The following is a 19,094-nucleotide window of genomic DNA, read 5'->3' on the forward strand; positions in this document are numbered from 1 at the left end:
AGATCTTAGAAAACACTGACGTTCCTTCATGGAGAGATTGTTGGAAGCCTATTCCTACTTGGTTGGGCCTTGCCTCAACATCCTCTCCGCTTCTCTCTTTCTATATGCACCATATGATGCCTGCAGATAAGGCATAGGAGACTCCCTTGTTCCCTTTGGGTGAAAATCAACCAAGTACAGAAGCAAACAACTGAGATGGGGCAGAGTAATCTGCAGTAAATGTTACCCCTCCCCCCACCTCTAGTTGAGCTATCCCAGTGGATTTCCTTAATGACAAGCTAATGCCAAGGGAACAGAGTTGCCTGGAGCTGAGTAAAACCTGAAGAAGAGAAAAAGAATGGGGAAGCTGTAGGGAGAAAAGGTGCCAAAAATCCTGTGGCCACATGCATTTCTGTGGCAGACAACTAATCAATCTGGATTAGTGACTCCAAATCCCCAAATAAATTATTTATATTACATTCAGTTTTCTAATATTATCCACAAAAGGACAATTCCTTCTCAAAAAATAATGTACAGGCTTTAAATCAACAAATTCACACTCCAGTGTCAAATCAGATCCTATTATTTGTGGCAAGGAAAGCTCATACGCTATTCCTGACCCGAAGTAGCCTCCCTGATAGCTCACCGAGCTGATTTTTAATTGATGGAGAGGTATGCGAAAGTGACCATTAAAAGTACCCTGCAGGGTCCTTCTAGGGTCCTTCTCTGTCAAAGGGTCCTACCAGAGTTTTTCGGGCTCGATCACAGGGAAAACCGAACAATAGCAGATGGAGCTGCAGACAAACACCAGGTGTACCTTCCACCACACTGTGATTTGATGACGGCTCCCCATTTGCTTTTTTTTCTGAGCCCAATTCCAATACTACATGAATTGTATTGTTTCACATTTTTGGAATCAAGATCTATGGACAGATTTACACAATCCCAAATAAATTATAAATCAACGCTTAAAAATGCCTTTCTACTTAGAATGTGAGATCTAATAGGCACTCAAATGGTCGTGTCTCCTGGGACAAGAGTTACAGGCACAAATAATTTTGAGGACCAGAAAGAAATCCCTTTACTTCTTCTTTCCTCTGTAACTATTTGTGTGTGAGGGATGGGGGGATGGAGGGGAGATGGAGGAGGGAAGATGTCTGAACTAGACCACCCATCCAGTCTATTTGAGAATTTAGATATCAGGGAACGTGGGTCTAAAACACTCCCTATTTTGGCCACTAGCCAACCACTTAAAGTCTATTCAGCTAGTTATCCTCTGTATGTAGACAATAAAATACCCATAATGTGTGAAGTAAAACTACTTTTTAAGAATGACTACAAATTTCCTCCCTATTTTTCAGTTGAAAGAGCCCCTTAATGACACTGGGTCCTGTGGTAAAGCTCAACCTAGTTTACACTGCAGGATGCATGTGGGGGCCCGGGGGTGGGGGAGCCTGCAGCCTCACCTGGTACCTCATCTTTCAAAAGGCAAGATCCAAGAATTTCCTTTGTCTGGAGGCATTTCTAAAGAGCCTCTGCAAATAATGATGGGTCACATCTGCTAACAATATTTAAGAAAGCACAATTCACCTGGTCTCAGAATGACATTTTTAGATCAAACCAAACTCTGGTTCTCTAGTCTCTTAAAGGAGAGAGACCAGCTCCATCGCACTGCTGAAAATTCATCAGGTAGAATTTAATTATACAGATTTGGAAGCCAGAAGGCATTTAGGTTTGAACGTCTCCCTAATTTGGGACCATTACATGGTTTAGAATGTTGATCATTACTATTATTGCTGCTATTCTGGTGGTCACTCTGCTGTGTCTGTCCCTGCAGTGTTTTTTGAATGAACACCGAGCATAACTGTTGCTAGGTAATTGTCAAAGAAACTCACGCAAATTATGAAATATTAATAAATTGTATTTACAAGTCAGTGGTGCTAGAGTGCTCCTGCTTTCCCAGGAAAGTGCAAATTATAAGGCTGTATTGCCTCCAAAATTCCTAAAATGACCCAACTAAAATGGCACATTAATCAAAATGGTTCTTAAAATGGGCAGTCCAACCAGCAGTAAGTAAGAGACAATTCTTAGGGTTTGGAATTACGAACTTTATTCTGCCTTTACGCTATGTATTGATATTGTAACACTACAATATACCTCCCATATATTGGAGGACGTAGTGAAAAAAAGTTAAAGCATAGGGCCTCCAAGGTGTTAAGAGCATATTATCAGATAAAACAGTGTTTATCCATAAGAGAAGTAGAAATTAACAGTTCTCTTATCTCCCCCCCAAATTACAAAGTGGATCCCACACATAAATCCTAAGTCAGCAAGTCAGTAGCTTTGAAAGTTATTTCATAAGTATTGAAATATTCAAAATGCTCACAGAAATGAGTTAATGGATGACTAGGGAGATGTGATTGTGGTTGGAGTACATTCCTTTTTCGTCTAGCAACATTTAGCAACAGTATCTAGTGTAGCGATACAAGATGGAAATGACACAAACGATATCCCTGACCAGGAGAGCCACACTCAAACAATTCTCCAGGGTGATTTTCAGATTGGCAGGTAGAGCTGGAAATTTTCAAAATCTGGGGCAAGCATCATGATTAATGGCTTTCCACTGATTGCAAAGGCCCATCTGAGGGTTTACGCCACCAACATATGGGCGACCACCAGATAAATGAGGAAGAACAAACACGATTAAGCCTAAAGGAAATAATCCAAATACCAACTCTGCTTTCCTGTTATAAATACCACATTTTAAAAACCATGAAGATGAGGCTTTTCATAGTAGTCGGTGCAGGTGATGAGAGAGAGTCAACAGAGGGGGCAAAAACATGTGAACACAGCTTTTCTTTTTCTAGCGAGGGAATCCCATATTTTCCTTTTTTCAGTGAAGGGTGTTTTCACAGCGAGTCCCAGCGGGGAGGGGACTTTCAGAGCGCCAATGCTGGACGATGCTATTCCCTCAGACATGGACTCGGTGTGGCCCTACAGAAGTGTGACTTGAATTAAGTAGGAGGGTTATCACATGAGCTTTTCCCTCATTAATGACTGATCTGATGCACCACAGAACACAAGCTTTAGGGGACTGTTCACAGGTCCCGTAAATACCAAGCAGTCGTTTCAAACATTCTGTCCCATAAGAACTGTTATCAGTAGCTCAAGTACCTCTCGGGAATTCACGAAGGTGGTTTGAGTAGATGTTCTAAGTCAAAGTCCAACAAATAAGGCTTATCACCTTCAGAGTCTCTTGAAAAGCCAGAAAGGGGGTTTCAGCAATATGCAGAAGAATTAAATGCATGATTCCAGTCAGAGCTGAGAACTCTGTCAGAATTTCATGGCCTGTGGTAAGCAAGCATAAGCTAACATGATGGTTATCTCATGTCTTCGCTCACACCTGCTCATGTGGGAGGGGCAGAGGTACAACTTGATCTACCGTGGACATTAGTATAGCTTCTGGCTTTGGCTTCCCAGCACTATCAGTCTTATCTGCGCATGTATGTCCACGTGTCCATGTGCAATTCTCCCCCACACCCAAATTAGTTTTTTTGTTTTTTTATTTTTGATATTTGTTTCTTTAAAAACCTCTTGGTAAATCAACAGTGAGCAGACACTCGCAAAATATTTGGGGATAATGAGAACATATTCATCTACTTATTAATTCTATTCATTAAGCAAATAAATACCAGGTACCTGCTAAGTTCAAGGTACAGAGCTATATGCTCTGCAAGATTGTTTTAAAAGGAATTGGTCATGAGACTGACCCTTAATCAGCTTATAGTTTTTAATAAGCCAGATTCTATGTGGTTGGTGCCAAGGAAAGACTCAGCTAAAATTAAAGCCATCTAGGTGGGGCCCCTTCTTTCCAGAATCACCTTCTCTGGGAATGCTCATTCTGAAGGTTCTGGCAACTCTGAATCACTTCTGTGGTAGTCCACTCCTAGGAGGTGAACAGAATGTGAGGAACAGTCTACATAATGAAACAGATGTGGCACTGTGGGGATTATGGACAGATCTGAGGAGACTTACATCTGACATTTCAGAACAGAGTAGGTACCTACAGAAGGTACCTCTCTAAAAGTCTTGGTTTCTTTCTGACACTATCCCCCTTCCATTCCAAATCTCCCAGCTTTTGGCCTCTCCAATACGTATGCTCTTTACAGATAGGAGCTTCAACTAAGAGTAATAATGGCTACTTTTCTTTGAGTCCTTACTATGAACCAGACATGATGCTGTTTCATGTACAAATGCTCCCTTTTTTAAAAAATTATTTTTTAAATTTTTATTTTTTTTCATTAACATATAATGTATTATATTTGTTTCAGGCGTACAGGTCTGTGATTCATCAGTCTTACACAATTCACAGCGTTCACCATAGCACATACCCTCCCCAGTGTTCATCACCCAGCCACCCCAACCCTCCCACCCCCCGCCACTCCAGCAACCCTCAGTTTGTTTCCTGAGATTAAGAGTCTCTTATGGTTTGTCACCATATTCTCCCTTTTAATACGAAGTATGTTCTTTTAGTATTCTTATTTTACTGATAAGAAAACTGAGATTGGGGCAGTAGTTTATTCAAAGTCATCCAGCCATTATTTCATCTGAACTTGGGTCTGTCTGACTCTAGAGGCAGAGTTTTTAATCATTATATTATACCAATTTTGAGTTTCAGAGATTCTGGTATTTTATCTCTGGGCTTCAAATAACTCCTTCAAAATTCCCATCTAATACTCTAATTGGACAAAGATTTGTTTTCTTTTACAGTTGAGTCTTAAGGGAGTACAAGAAAAGAAAGCAAAAATTCCACAGAAAAAAACAGACTAGTTGGACAGGGAAGAAACAGCTGCATCCACTTTAGGTAAAGTTACATGGCCTAGTTTATGGTTTTGGATGAAACGGCATGTTACCATTTGTCTGTTCATTCTCCATGGTTTACTAGGAAAATACCATTCGTTTCCCATTACCTTTCTCCTCAAGAGCTAGGATAAAAAGAATATGATTTCCCCTCACATATATACATGAAGAAGATGTAATGCGTTCCCATTTTATTTGCAGACCAGAATCTGTCACTTCTTCACCCACCAAGATTCCAAGTGTTCTTAGAGTTCGGTTGCTACATTTATGAGAGTTGCCTTTTTAAAAACAACAACGAAACGAACAAACAAAAACCTTTTAGGAACTCATCGTCCATAACCTGGGTAATGCAAAAAATCACTCTTGGTCAAACGGACACTAAAAAGTTCTCTAATGCACGTAAATACCTGGTCCTGAACTCTTCACTTATTTCCCTTTAGGGATTATGTGTCTTTAGAAAAGGGGTAAAATCACGTTTCCTCCAATCACTGCACCTGAGATTGACAAAAGGCAGGTAGAGGAAACTGAGCAGCCTGCTGTGTCCCTAGGCTGTTTCCACTGCAGGCATCCAAGACAAAGCGGCCTCTACTTCTTTTTCTTTGAAATAAATAGACATTTGAAACACAGGAACTTACTACTTTCTCCCCCAGATATTAATACGTTCTTTGAACTCACATGATCCTACCCACCCCCCAACTCAGCCCCAAAATAGTATCGTGAATCCTTGAGGTAGCACCAAGTGATCTGGGGTTAAAGTGAACTTGGCTAGTATCTTTGTGCCTTTGGCCGAAAAATCCAGGCTCGATCCTGGTTGCTTTTTGGAATGGGAAATGCACAATACCGGTATTACAGGCAGCTCCAGAAAGGCATGCCAGGCCTCTCATGCTCTCAATTTATATTTGCATGTGAACAGCTTGTCGGCCATTTTATGAAGACAGATGAATCGCAGGCCTGCTAGAGGGATGGCCAGCCCTAAATACATGAACCACATACCCGTACAGCCCACCAATTTTTAAAAATGAAATGAGAATAAAATGAGTATCTCTGGACACAACTTCAGGCAGATTATATGTAAGTATGATCGAAAAATGAAACACTTAAGGTATCACCTGTAAGTCAGGTGGAAATAAAGGATGAAACTAAAGTATAATTATCCCTTTACAAATGTCAACAAATAATAAGATGTAGCTATTTATGACACTAAAGACAAGACTTCAGGGGTCTCTCTTTTCTTATGCTTGCTTTGAAGAGATAACTTTGATAAGGAAAATACCACTAAAACACCAGAATAAATAGGGGGATAGCCAGAGAGTCCATATTTAATGTCAGAATCCAGCAATGATATCAAGAATGTACCAGGCTTGGGAAATGAAACAAATTATGTAGTGAGAGGATATCTAATGTGGCAAAAATCCTCCATCCCACAATTCTGACATAATTCAGTTTACCTTATCTATTCCAAAAGATCAGACGGAGATCAAAGTGGAAAAATGTATAGCACAACAAAAGAGTGACCAAAGGAATGAGGTCATTCTAAGTAGATGAAAAACCAATATGGTAAAGGATGATACTGACAAGAAAAATAATGAGTAATGTTGAAGAGCTAACAATTGTTTATAAGCTATATGAATATGTGCATCTTATTTAGCTCTTCAACAGGTAGGCTCTTATTATATATTATTACCGTACTATTTTAAAGATGAGGAATAACTTTATGCCTTGAGAGGTTAAATAACCTGTTCAATGTTACAAAGGTAAGAAATAGCAGACCCCATTAGGGCCTTTAGTTATATCACTGAGGAAGAGCATTTTGGAATTTTATGAGATGATATCTGGGAAAGTACATAGTACAATGTTTAGTATATGATAGGGACTGCCAGTTCACTCTTCAGTTTTTACTGAAACTGATAGTTTTACTCCATCTTAAATTCCAACTTATAACAATCTGTTTTGTACTTGGAACACATACCACGGATCTAGTACTTTACTGGATACTATTATGTTTGTATATAAAGAGTGCACTCTATGCTAACCAAGTTTCTGCAACAGAAAATTTGTGTAATTACACAATTTAGGAATTTAATACTGTCACGTATCCTTACTATTTTACTTCAGACAATTTCAAGTGGAAAATCTTCAAAGGCAGAGATCATTTTCTGAAAGCACTTAGGAAAGGGTTGAGCTCTGAACGGTTATAAAAATATTTGTCAGTCAATGACCTTAAATCACCAGAAGGTCGCGGGGCATTTGCCACCTTAGAAGGAACTAAAAATGAAACAGAGAGGCGGTGGCTCCTCGCTTGTGCTGTAGAAGGTTCTGAAATCAACCCTACCTCTCACAGTCATCAATGTTCTTGGGAACTAAGGTTCTCATGAGTACCCAGATGGTGTTTGGGAGCGGGATGGAGGAGGGCTTGGGGCTGCTCGAATGATCCAGAGACCTCCTTGAGTCATCAAAGTTGTTCCTACTGTGAGCTGCCCATGGGAAAGACCCCAAAATCCTTGTACTTGGTTGGCTCCTGGCTACCGCTGGACTCTAAAAGCAGCAGTTAGAGTCCGCCAACTAAACTTACCATTTTCTGGCTGGTCCTTAATGTCAGCGTCACTTGGCTGGCTGGGACTTTCAGATTGACTTGAATCTGAAAAACATAAAAATACAGCCAAAAATTACAGGGTCTGTGAGGGAAAGTGGATCAGAGGTGCCAGACTTTCTCAAAAGGTTCAGCATGTAAACTAGGAATGAGAACATTATAGGAATGACAAGATGAATGAGAAAAAAAAAAGTGGGGGCAGGAGGAAGATAAGAAAGGGGGAGAAAAGCAGTGGCAGGAGCAGACTGTGCCTTTCGAGAGAGGACGCTCCGTTCTGGGTGTGCCTCCAGCGGCGTCTGGCTTGCGCCAGATCAAAACTGGAAACTCTTCAGAAACCCTTCTCTTACAGAGAAACCATTTCCAAACTGCTCTTCTTCATTATTTATACACTAGAGTCTGATAAAGACTTCATCCTTCATTACACACATCTGAAGCTTGATTCAGAACATAATAAAGTGTCAAAACATATTTTGAAGCTGGTATATAAAAGCAACCCAAACAACAGTAACAAGTTCTGTTGATATTTAGCTCTCTACTACAGCAACATACTATGCAGACTAACGCCACTAAATACGAGAGTCCTAATACTCCAGCGCATTCACTTGAAATCACAGGATCACTCAAAGGCATCTTCCTGAAAAGGGACAGGTTTCCTCCACCTTACGAGTATGATTTTCCTCTTGTACTGATGCCTTTGGGAGCTGCTAAGAGGACTTGTTTGCAAAAACAGGTTCCTGCACACCTGCGTTGAATTCCATTTATTTTTTACTTAAAAAATACAATTATTTCCAACTAAAAAAAAAAAATTAATTCAGTTGATTTCTAAATGGGATCATTTTTGATGAAATAACATTTAATTTTAAAAATGAGATCAAATTGGGGCGCCTGGGTGGCTCAGCCGTTAAGCGTCTGCCTTCGGCTCAGGTCATGATCTCAGGGTCCTAGGATCGAGCCCCACATTGGGCTCCCTGCTCGGTGGGAAGCCTGCTTCTCCCTCTCCCACTCCCCCTGCTTGTGTTCCCTCTCTCGCTGTGTCTCTCTCTGTCAAATAAATAAATAAAATCTTTAAAAAAAAAAAAAAGAGCTCAAATTAAGTTAGAGCAAAAGAATCTCACAGAATTAGAAGTAAACATACTTAGACATTTTTGGACGGAGGAGACAAAAATCGGGCAAAATATTTCAAGGGTAAATTTTCCTGCTATAAAACATATTCTGAGACTTGAAACAGTATATAACATTGTTTAAAAACAAACAAACAGAAATATTTTTTAGAAAAACCTCTACATCTGTGGAAAGTCTGGCTAATAACTTTACCTTGGCTTCACAGGGTTAGAATTGGCTAAAATTTGACCACATTTCAGCAAGAAGTTCAGTGCAAGATCAAAAGGTCATGACACTTAACTGTGATTAAACTGAAAATATTACTTCTATTTCAACAGAGTTATAGCATTATTATTCTCTTTCTTGGAGATATTGCAAAAAGAAGTAGCACTCCTAGTGACCCTAGGTCGAGAAATGCTAATTTATTACTTTAAGAAAGGCTCTCTGCTTTTAAGCAAATGAGGATTTTAATTATAGGGAAGTACTATAAGGAAAATATCTATCTTTAAGTTTTCAGATGATCTTAACCTGGTGACTATAGCAAATATTCTATGCTGATCCAAAAGCGCAAATAACAAAAGATGTTAAAAGTGAATTTTTATTTAGGTCTGGCAAAGTGATAGCTTTTATCATTTTGTAAAGATCACCATAGTAAAAACACAAACAAACGCATGATAGCTCAAAAAAACTTGAGAGAAATCCTTCAGAATGATCCCTGAAATCAAATATGGAGCCTGCACTGAAAATTGGGGGAAATGCAAATTCATACTGGTCCATATTTTAAATTTTAACTCGATAAATTAATATTACTTTTAGAGCAATAAAAAAATATGGAATGACTACCTTCTCTTTCTCTATAGAAAGATCCTGTAATTTTGCCATTAAAACTTACAAATTAAATAGTCTGAGAAGTATTTCAACATGTTTTAGGAGAAAGGCATACTTTTATTATTTTTGTCTAGAAAATTTTAAACCGTTAATATTTATAATTAAAATTTAAAAAAATACTTAATTTTGTTTTAGGGAAAGTTAAAATTCTTCCTGATGACATCCCAAAAAGGATACATAAAATTCTGCCAAATAGAACATTTATGTTGCTGTAATACCAGCAAACCTAGCTGGTGGAAATATGATAGCTTAGCCGATGTTCTTCTTCTAGGTATAATATCTTCAGGATTAATCACTTCTTCATGAACAAATGGAAAAACATTTTTCATCTCAATCTAAATATACAAAAGCCAATTACTTTTCTGATATTTATCCACTAATATTAAGGCAAGAAGGTTAATGAGATCAAAACGATGTTTTTAATAATATATTAAGTGGACTTCTTTGTTCTTTTGACTTTTCTTTTACACTTGGTTCATCACCCTACCTTTACGGAAACATAACATGATTATAGAAGACATGAACAGCAACAGAAGATGGCCGTAGGTGTGTTCAAAGAAAGTTTAAAATTCCAAGCCACAGAAAGAGAAGCAAATAAACAGCAAATGACTGAGAGGCAAAAACAGACTCAGAGTTGGTACGAAAGGGGCTGCAGCACTCTTCTGAAAGCTCAGATACACACACTGGGGTGGGGGGCATCTAGCCAAATTGAAAACAGAATTTAATTTCTCCAGTTTTATTCAAAAGCTGGAGACACTGCTATCCACGGAGGACAGCATACTAAAACACACTATCCTGGTAAGGGATAGGCAGAGCCAAAGATCTACAAGAAAATTTAAATGATCTAAAAATTTCCGTAGTTACTTTCAACCCTGGGCTGTTTAATGCCGTTTCTTTTTTGAACCAACAAGGAACAGAACTACCCTGTCCCGGGGCTATGTTCTATGCTGAGGATGCATGGACATGTTCCCTGCTGTGGCAAATGGTCACCGATGCTGTTAAGTATGGAGTCAACCAGATGACCAGAATTGCAAATTAATTTCTACCCATACATAATTGATATGTGAACAATTGCTTTCTTAAGCATGTACATTGAAACACTATCATGAAGGTTAACAATTAACTTTTCTCTTTTATACTTGGTAGAGACCTGCCAGAAGCCTAGGTTAACTTCATAGCTTCCTTTCTTTGACAATCAACACAGGGTCAGTTGATTGCCGCCTGAAAGAATTAGAGGCCCCAGAAAACAAACCCAACTGCATGGAATTGGATGCCATATCTCATAGCTTCTACCTTATATCTGGCATGACTTCCTCTGGTTCCCTGGTTGAAAGCCAGAAGATCTGTATATTACAACGAAGAGAATATTATTTAAAGTGTGTTTAAATGATGGAGTTGGAAATGCTCCTGTGAGGAAGTACATTAGGGTCATCAATTTTTTTTTTTCCCCATCTAGGGACTTGCTTTTGGTTTAAGGAATCTTAGACTTCAACCTAACCTTGAAAAGCAATGTTTCTTTTGGTTTTTAAAAAATTTATGAGCAGAAATTTAAACCTAAAATAGACAGGGTTTGCATATAGGAGGCTGGATTGAGGCCTCTTACTCGAACGGGCAGCCAGCTATCTATGCATTTTTATGGCGCCTACAACTATATTGCTGGAGTGCTCAGACAAAGATATTTCACTATCAGTATAATCACTGGGGAAAGGAATAAAATAAATCCTAATGCCTACATATCAGTCTCTGCTTCCATAAGCTTGTGCAATGCAGGAACAAAAGCCTTGTGCTGGATTTGCTACTTATCCACGCATTCAGTTGCCCCAACCTCAGTTCTGCTCCCCTTCAGCATGGGACTTTCAGAGAACACTCCCTCTGGGAAGGGGAAGAATGACAAAAACATGTCATTAGGTTAAAACTGAGCAGGCAAAAAATATAGACATCACTTCCATGGAGTTTATGTTCTTTAGACATGAAGCAAAGGTGGAATGTTGCTAATTTTCCCTGTGCTCGGCTTTCTCCTCTCCAGTCCCTTCACTGTACAGCCATCTCTTATGGTGTGATTTATACTAAGGGATCTTAAATGATCTCCTATGAGAATCTGAGTTCCATAAGAAAAGAGTTCTTTTCTCACTCTTGTCTCCAGTACCTTCCAAGGGTGCCTGGCCCAACGAAAGGATTGATTCACTAATTGCTGAACTCAAACGAGATGAATTTTCAATAAGATGAACTTGTCCTTCGGGGCACCTGGGTGGCTCAGTCGTTGGGCGTCTGCCTTCGGCTCAGGTCATGATCCCGGGGTCCTGGGATCGAGCCCCACATCGGGCTCCCTGCTCGGCGGGAAGCCTGCTTCTCCCTCTCTCACTCCCCCTGCTTGTGTTCCCTCTCTCGCTGTGCCTCTCTCTGTCAAATAAATAAATAAAATCTTTAAAAAAAAAAAAAAAAGATGAACTTGTCCTTCAGCTTTCTAACACTGGGCCACTGCCAGCGATTAAAGAACATACTAAAGTCATACCTAATAGGGACTGAGACTCACAAAATGAGGAAGGAGGGCAAAAAAGGCCTTTATTCCTGCTTGATGTTCCCCTTCGTGGGGCCTGGCAAGGGAAAGACAGGCATATCCCTCTGGTTCGTTGGGTGGGAAATCTTGCTCAGTGTTTAGCAGTTGCGCACGATCACCTCCCGTGATCCCCTGGCCGACACACCACAAGAGGCTCCTCGGAATAACAAGGGCTGAGGATGGTGTCTGACACAGAGGAGGCCCCCCAGAAACATGCAGTCTAAAACGATGGACGACATTTTCGCACATTCAAAAAATACAAAGCTGAGAGAAATCTGCCAGATTCTGATACCTGAGGGGTGCCTCAAAATCCCAACAACTGCTGTTGTAAACAATTGATAAAGGAAGAACAGAGGTGATATGGTGAAGAACCCTTCCCCCACCCTGACACAAACCAGTGTAATTCCTATTCAGTTATCATGATATCAACAAAGGTCTACGGACCCTAAAAAGACGAATTCTGGTTCCATGAGAAAAAGAATTCAGCCCAAGTTTCAACCTCCCTCCCTGCATTATGATTTGGCTAAAAATGAACTTTTAAAAGTCTCTGTTAAACTTCCGTGTCCAGTTCTAAGTCTCCCAAATGTAAAGGTGATATGAAAAAGCCAGAGGCATCCAGGAACATAAATGAGTTAGTCAAATGAAAGAAAGAAAGTGAAAATTCCACCTAAAAGAGTTTCAAGTTGTTTGTGATGTGAAAGGAAAAGGCAAGGACAGGAATGAGTACTCTGCTGCAAGTAAGTGAAGAGTTAGGAGCATTTCTGGAAGAAAAGAAAATAAGGACTAGGGGTGATTACACTCTGAATCTAATTAAGAGTTACACTCCACAATTGCAGCCTTTAAAGATATTCAAGATTCAGGTAAGTTTCGTTTCTTATGGTTCAGGAAGACAGAGTTCTTTGCAGAAGAGGCCAAAACACACCAAGATTCATTTTTTCCCGACATCCATGATGTTATGATGGAAAAACAGTTCTCCCCCTGATTGCTAGTGTAAGGTTTAGAATTACTCTACTGTGACCCTCCAGTACCACAACGTGTTATGATAGTAAAGAAATCTGGAAGGGCAAATGGTTAGGATAGTCACATTTGTTTACTAGTCATTACAGCTACAGTTACAAAAGAAATATTCGAAGATTTTTTATATTTAAGGCTATTATCTATTTTTTCCCCAGTATCACCATGACCTTAAAGACTGAGGTGTGAGGAAATTATCTGAAAAACCTTTGTTCACGAATGCAGAATGTCAGTGTCTAGTTGTACATGTGTATATACAGTTTGTAGCTTACACGTGAACACTGATGAATACAATACCATCAGCTAAATCTAACATTATCCATCATGGTCTGGTGAAGAACAGAGATTTATAATACCATCATTCAATCTGGGGCCACTAAATATACTCAATTATTATTAGCTTTCCAGAGAATAGATAAAATCCTTTAAGCCCAGTGAATAACCAAACCAATATTTAATGTCAATTAATGTACACAGTTGTGACCCACTTAATGAAAAATTAACATACAATAACCTAGATTTTAACACAGATAAATCATGAGGTGAGGCACACCATCAAAGTTTTCTTAGCTTTAAAAATGGAAACACTCCACAGGCCTTTAAATGGCAAGTGTTATCTTGATTGGATTTAAAATACAAACTTTGATTGCTACAACTTTACCAGTAAGCTGGAAGGGAGTGTTTGCATGGGTGTGTGTGTGTGTGTGTGTGTGTGTTTGCACATGCACACGCGTGAGTGGTAACCGCGGTAACCGAAGCCTGCCGATCAAGTCCTTCACCAGAAGGGAGATGGGGAGATGGAGCAGAGGAAAAGCCCTGGGTCCAAAAGAATTAGGCTAGTGTGCACACGTGGGTCTGCCTCTCCTCTCATCCAGGCTCGGACGGAGGGGGAAGGCTGTGTTCATGCAGCAGTGACGTGGCAGGGCTCCCCCAGCTGCTGGGGAGATCTACCTCTTAGCCATTTCCCTGGATCGCATTTTCAGGGCATATTTAAGAGTGTTACATGATCTAGGTTACTACCATTTGTTTTTCTTGAAAAAAAATTTTTTTAAATGTCTTCCTTAAGAAGAATTTGTGAAATATTAAATTTGCAGGAATTAGAGTTTTTGGCGTTAGCGCTGGTATTCAGAGCCCATCTGTTTAGTCGGGACTGTGTATGATGATGAGACCGTTTAGGTTGAAGAGTGAGTCAACCGTCTTATCACCTACTCATAAATGTGTTATTTTTCTGTGTGCATGAGGAGGTTGTGGAATGATACAGTTTTAACACGTTGAGAAAAAAAATAAAATGGCGTAACTATTGTGTTATGACAGTGAGGGGGGATCATTTCTAAGCTTTAAAAATGACAAATTCAGTCACTCTGAAAGTAACGACAAAATGACTCAATCTTAAACCTTCAGTCTTTGCACGAGGCTGATTTCAAGTAATGATCAGCTTTTTCAATGAAGTTCTACATGAAGTTAATGATCTGCAAGCACGATACTAAATTTATAATTTCTTACATTTTCTTCAACAAGGGTCTGTGACTAAAATATAGCATTCAGGTAATCATTTTGAGTTTTGTTTTTCCCACAACAGGAAATGTGATGGTAACCTGTTGATCAATTCAGAACTCCAAAGTTACTGACTGAGTCAACCTGGTCACCCACCCACTCATGTGTAAACAAAGACCTGCTTAAAAAGCCATCACATCCCCTTTTTAGTCACTTTTTTCACAAACGAAATTAATTGGAACAGTAAGTTGGTGGAGTTCTTAAACAGAGAATATATACTTGAAGATTACTCACATAGTCATCTACACAACTTAAAATAGAAAATTTCCCTGTATACTTTCATGTTATAAAAACAAGTGTGTCAAATGAAAATGATGCATGGTTGAGTTACAGTCTATATGCATTATTTTCTTGTATCCGAATATCTATAAAGAAATTTATTACAATAACAAAATGACTTCTGTTAAGGGAAACCATGCTATTTAAGCTCAGGATGTACACTAAGTATTAGCTTTTCTTGCATTCATTTTTTTTTACTACTGAAAGAAGCATGAAATGACAAATAAAAAAGGTGTTAGAAAATCTCAACTATATAATTTAACTGCTCTGGATCTCAGTTTCCTCATCTGTAAAATGGGGACACTAATTACCATCTTGCCTAACTTAACAGGATTGTTGCGGAGATCAACTAAAATAATACAAGGAAACCTGGTTTTAAAACTGTAAGGTCTCCCCTCCCCCCAAAAATGTACATTTACCATGGCAATATGAATCTCTCCATCCAAACTAGGTTTTTTGTTTCTTTTTTAAATCAGACCCAACTCACCCATGATGTGATTCTGGTATAAAACATCAGCATCATGGACCTCGTTTAAAAGAAAAGGTTCTTAATTCCCATATACTGGGAAAGAGATTATCTCTGATAATGGAAATGTAAATCTCAGCTTGCCGTTGTTTATTCCAGACAGACATTTGTGTGTTAAGTCTGTTTATCAGGCAACACTTTGTCTAAGCCAGGAAGTAGTCAGTCTTTGTAACAAGATGTATGCAAATGAATTTCCCATGAGTCTCTGCAGCAAATTGTAGCAGGGAAAAAAAAAATTCCTTGTTACTTTACCAGCAAGAAGCTACCTCAAAAGTAGACTAGAGACAGAACTATGAGCTAGACTATGCTGATTAGTTTAAATGAGTCCTAAACATGTGCTCACAGTCTGTTGCTCTTTATTCTAAGCAGACTTGGGACATTACATCTGTTTATCAGACAACACTCTGTCTGGGTATTTGGGCTTTGTAACCTGTGTGAAAATGAACGGTGACCATAATCCCATGAAATAACCTGTCTGAGGCAAAACTCCAAACCTCCTGTCACTTTAAGAATCCCCACCAGTAGAATTTCCCATGAAACCTTTGAAACTTAAAAAAAAAAAAAAAAAAAAATTCATAGAACTCTTAACTTTTTGCCCACCTTCTATCTTAAATAACTTTTCTACATTCATTGGATCTCCTAAGGGCATGATAGACTCGGGACAGAATGGTGAATTTGATCATGCAAATTGGACTGATAAATTTAAAAAATTGCTAATATGCCCTACCTAACCATCAAAAAACTGATTTTTTTAAAAAGAAAATACTTTTCTATTACAATAAAAAAGTGTTCTTTAATCCTATTATTGTTTATCCTGGGATCCCCCCCCTTTTTTTTTAATCCTAATATAACTAACTCTTTTTTTAAAAAAAATCTATACATGAAGAATTGAACAGTGTATTTCTTTTCTTTTCGCTTTTCTTGTTGGTTTTCTACAGGGTTTGAAAAACCTTACCAGAAGAATCGAATTGGTTTAGCTTTTCTTCCTAGACAAAATAAACACTTTAGGACTACTTGTTTGTATTCTCCTCAGTGGTGCTGTATGCATCAGCAGCTAAAAACAAAGAAACTTTTTAGCTGCTCAGACAAAATGCAGAAGCTTCCCAAACAAGGAGGCAAGGGAGGGAGCATGGCTGGAGGGGAGGGTGGGGGTGGAGAAGTGTGCAGAAAGTCTGACAGTCCATGCAATATAGGGATGATGGCTCTAATGCATCCAGGGTCCCCTTGCTAATTAAATATGCATTGGCACAGTTTTGATCGATGCAGACCATGGATCAGGTGACACACCTGTAAAATCTTGAGTCCAGAGCTCCCAGGAAAAGGGAAAATACAGTCTTGTCTCCTTATCTTTGTTTTCAAAGGCTCTCAATTTCTGTGCTTAGATATCTAATTTAATTCTCTCACCCCTCAGCAAACTGGATTAGGGAAGTCAATACCGCCTTTGTGCATCGACAGGAAAACACAGCTTTCCTTTTATTCAATTTAGCTATGACCTTTAGACAAAGATAATGACAACTGTCTAAAAGTAAGGTTAAGGCCTCAAGAAGACCCCCAGAGCTCAGGCTCCCACGGAATTTGGGATGACAAGGTGGTGGGGTGTGCTGTGTGACAGTTTCCCGCTTGGAAAGGCAAAAAGGAAGATAGGGGATTAAGAGGGGAGGGACAAGGGGCCCAGAGAAAACACAAGTGGAAGAGATCTGAATCTACTGACTATACAACCGAACCCTCCAAAATCAAACCAATGGACCCCTGTCACATCCATAACCAGAAAATAATTCTGTAAAAGAACAGGAGTGAGAATGGCATGGTAACAATTTGCCTAAAAAATGCAGACACCTTCATGAGGGGGCTAAAGATTCTGCGGCTGGGTAAACCAGGACGTTTGGGGTTTTTTGTTTGTTTCTTTTTAAAAAGGGTCTTTATCCTGAAGCATTTGAGAAAACAGGACTGTCTGTCAGTGTGGTATGAATTGCACCCCTGGTGAGGAATAGAACTAGGGATTTTGGACAAGTCTGGGTTTCTGCAGTGTTAGCAAGTGTTCGCACCACTACTCCTAACCAAAGGGGAAAATGACCCTGGAACATTCTCCCGAAACAGTAACTGCTTCCTTTTTAATTCCTTGACCTTGGGCCTACCCATTCCATTCATGAAGTCATTGTATTCATTAATGCTCCTACCGTGTGCCTCTCACCCTGTCTACCTAGAGACACAAGAGTTTAAAAGGTAAGGTCTCTGTTCCCAGGGAGCTCTCAGTCTATGCGGCTAATAATACAATCAAGATTCGGTGGCATCGCCTCTTGATTGAGTCCTATCTCCTGGTGAAATCAATGTACAGCAGCACGTTATTGTGCACAAGCCTAATTGCTTTTATTCTCCGTTAGCAGGAATCAGGACCACTAACTGTAGCCTCGTAACAAAATTTAAAGGAACCTGGATGCTAACTATTGGTGGTAGTGGCCGGGATCTGCTTTTCTAGGGAGCTACGGGAGGCTGAGGCAGAGTCCTTTTACGAGAAATGGGAAGCTGTTTCTGTATACTTGGCATGGTTGGGCATGGTGGAAAATACCAAAATAGTTTTTTTTAATCCGATTTCCCCACAGGAACAATTTCATAGAGAGTGCCGAATGGTATTCCTAATCAGGCCCGCTTTCCTCCCTTTGAACAGAAAGGACAGTTCTAACAGAGGCAGCTGAGGTACAAGCCAAGGAGGCAAAGGTATTAGCAAGCCTGGGTCTGAGCCCTCTCTTGGACGCTGGGTATGCCCCGTTGCTTCTCATCTTCTAAACGCCCGAGTTTCAAGATTATGAGGACCGAGTGGCGTGATTTTAAATGCCTTGTAAATTATAAGACCAGTAATTCTCTAACTGTACACTGCACGGAAGCAGGTTTTTGGAAGTATATAAACTAGTGAAAGAATCACACTGACTACCTCCTTTTATTTCCTGCCTCGTTATTTTTATTGCCAGATAGCACAGTATCTGGAACATATAGGTACTAATAGATGTTTGTTGAAATGGAATAGAAATCAAAAAATGAAAAAATAGCTCTCTTAGGGTCATGAAATACAACAGGGCCCATCATAGGAGATGTTGACAGATATTTCGGGTGGATTCTTTGGCTTTGGGGAGACTGCAGGACAGGATGGTGGTATACTCCATGTGGTAAGGGAAGACCCTACAGAGGTCAGAAGACCTGCTTTCTGGACCGGAATGAGGGGCGTGTTAGGTATCCTGTAAAGATTCTTTGCAGCCCTAGAAATTCTAATTTGAAATAGATCATGAGCAATCCAGTAGTTGGTCTTTTGGCTACATTTAAGCCTGGGACCCTATCCCATCAAAAGGGACTGGATGATATTTTCTTATTTACTGCCAATTATAAGTGCAATTAGAAAAAACATGAGTGCAGTAATCATTATAAGTCAAAGACTGTCTCTTCTTTATAAATGACCACAAATAGCCCACTAAGAGTCACAAATGTTTATCTTCAGTGACTTGGTCAATCCTGACCACAGAAGGCCACAAGCAATGTTTTCTCTTTAGACCTTGATCCACCAAGTCACCCAGAGCACCAGAAAGCATTGTGTTTTAGGAGCTACTGACTAAGGTATCCTTAAAGAATGTAGTCTAGGTGCAAGGTCCTAGGATTTAAAACAGTATTTGTTAAAAAATATTTCAGATATACTTCCTCTACATATAATATATATATACATATACATAATCTTTTTTTTTTTTAAAGCTTCTACCCTT

The 19,094-nt window shown here is 39.4% G+C and overlaps 1 protein-coding gene across 11 annotated transcripts in view; it reads right to left on the reverse strand.

The window, feature by feature from the left end:
- The window catches only part of NFIA (nuclear factor I A), a 369,111-nt gene that overhangs the window by 171,044 nt on the left and 178,973 nt on the right, over nt 1–19,094 (reverse strand). For 10 of the 11 annotated variants that reach the window (XM_035018415.1, XM_035018417.1, XM_035018414.1 and 7 more), the window contains exon 3: nt 7,412–7,477. In XM_035018415.1, the coding sequence (XP_034874306.1) occupies nt 7,412–7,477 (66 nt within the window). Of the gene's footprint in view, nt 1–7,411; nt 7,478–11,151; nt 11,291–19,094 lie in introns of those variants that run through there. The other variant, XR_004681660.1, reaches the window with a different exon arrangement.

This window comes from Mirounga leonina, unplaced genomic scaffold, assembly GCF_011800145.1.
Source record: "Mirounga leonina isolate KUSES-001 unplaced genomic scaffold, KU_Mleo_1.0 Mir_173, whole genome shotgun sequence".
Taxonomy (NCBI): domain Eukaryota; kingdom Metazoa; phylum Chordata; class Mammalia; order Carnivora; family Phocidae; genus Mirounga; species Mirounga leonina.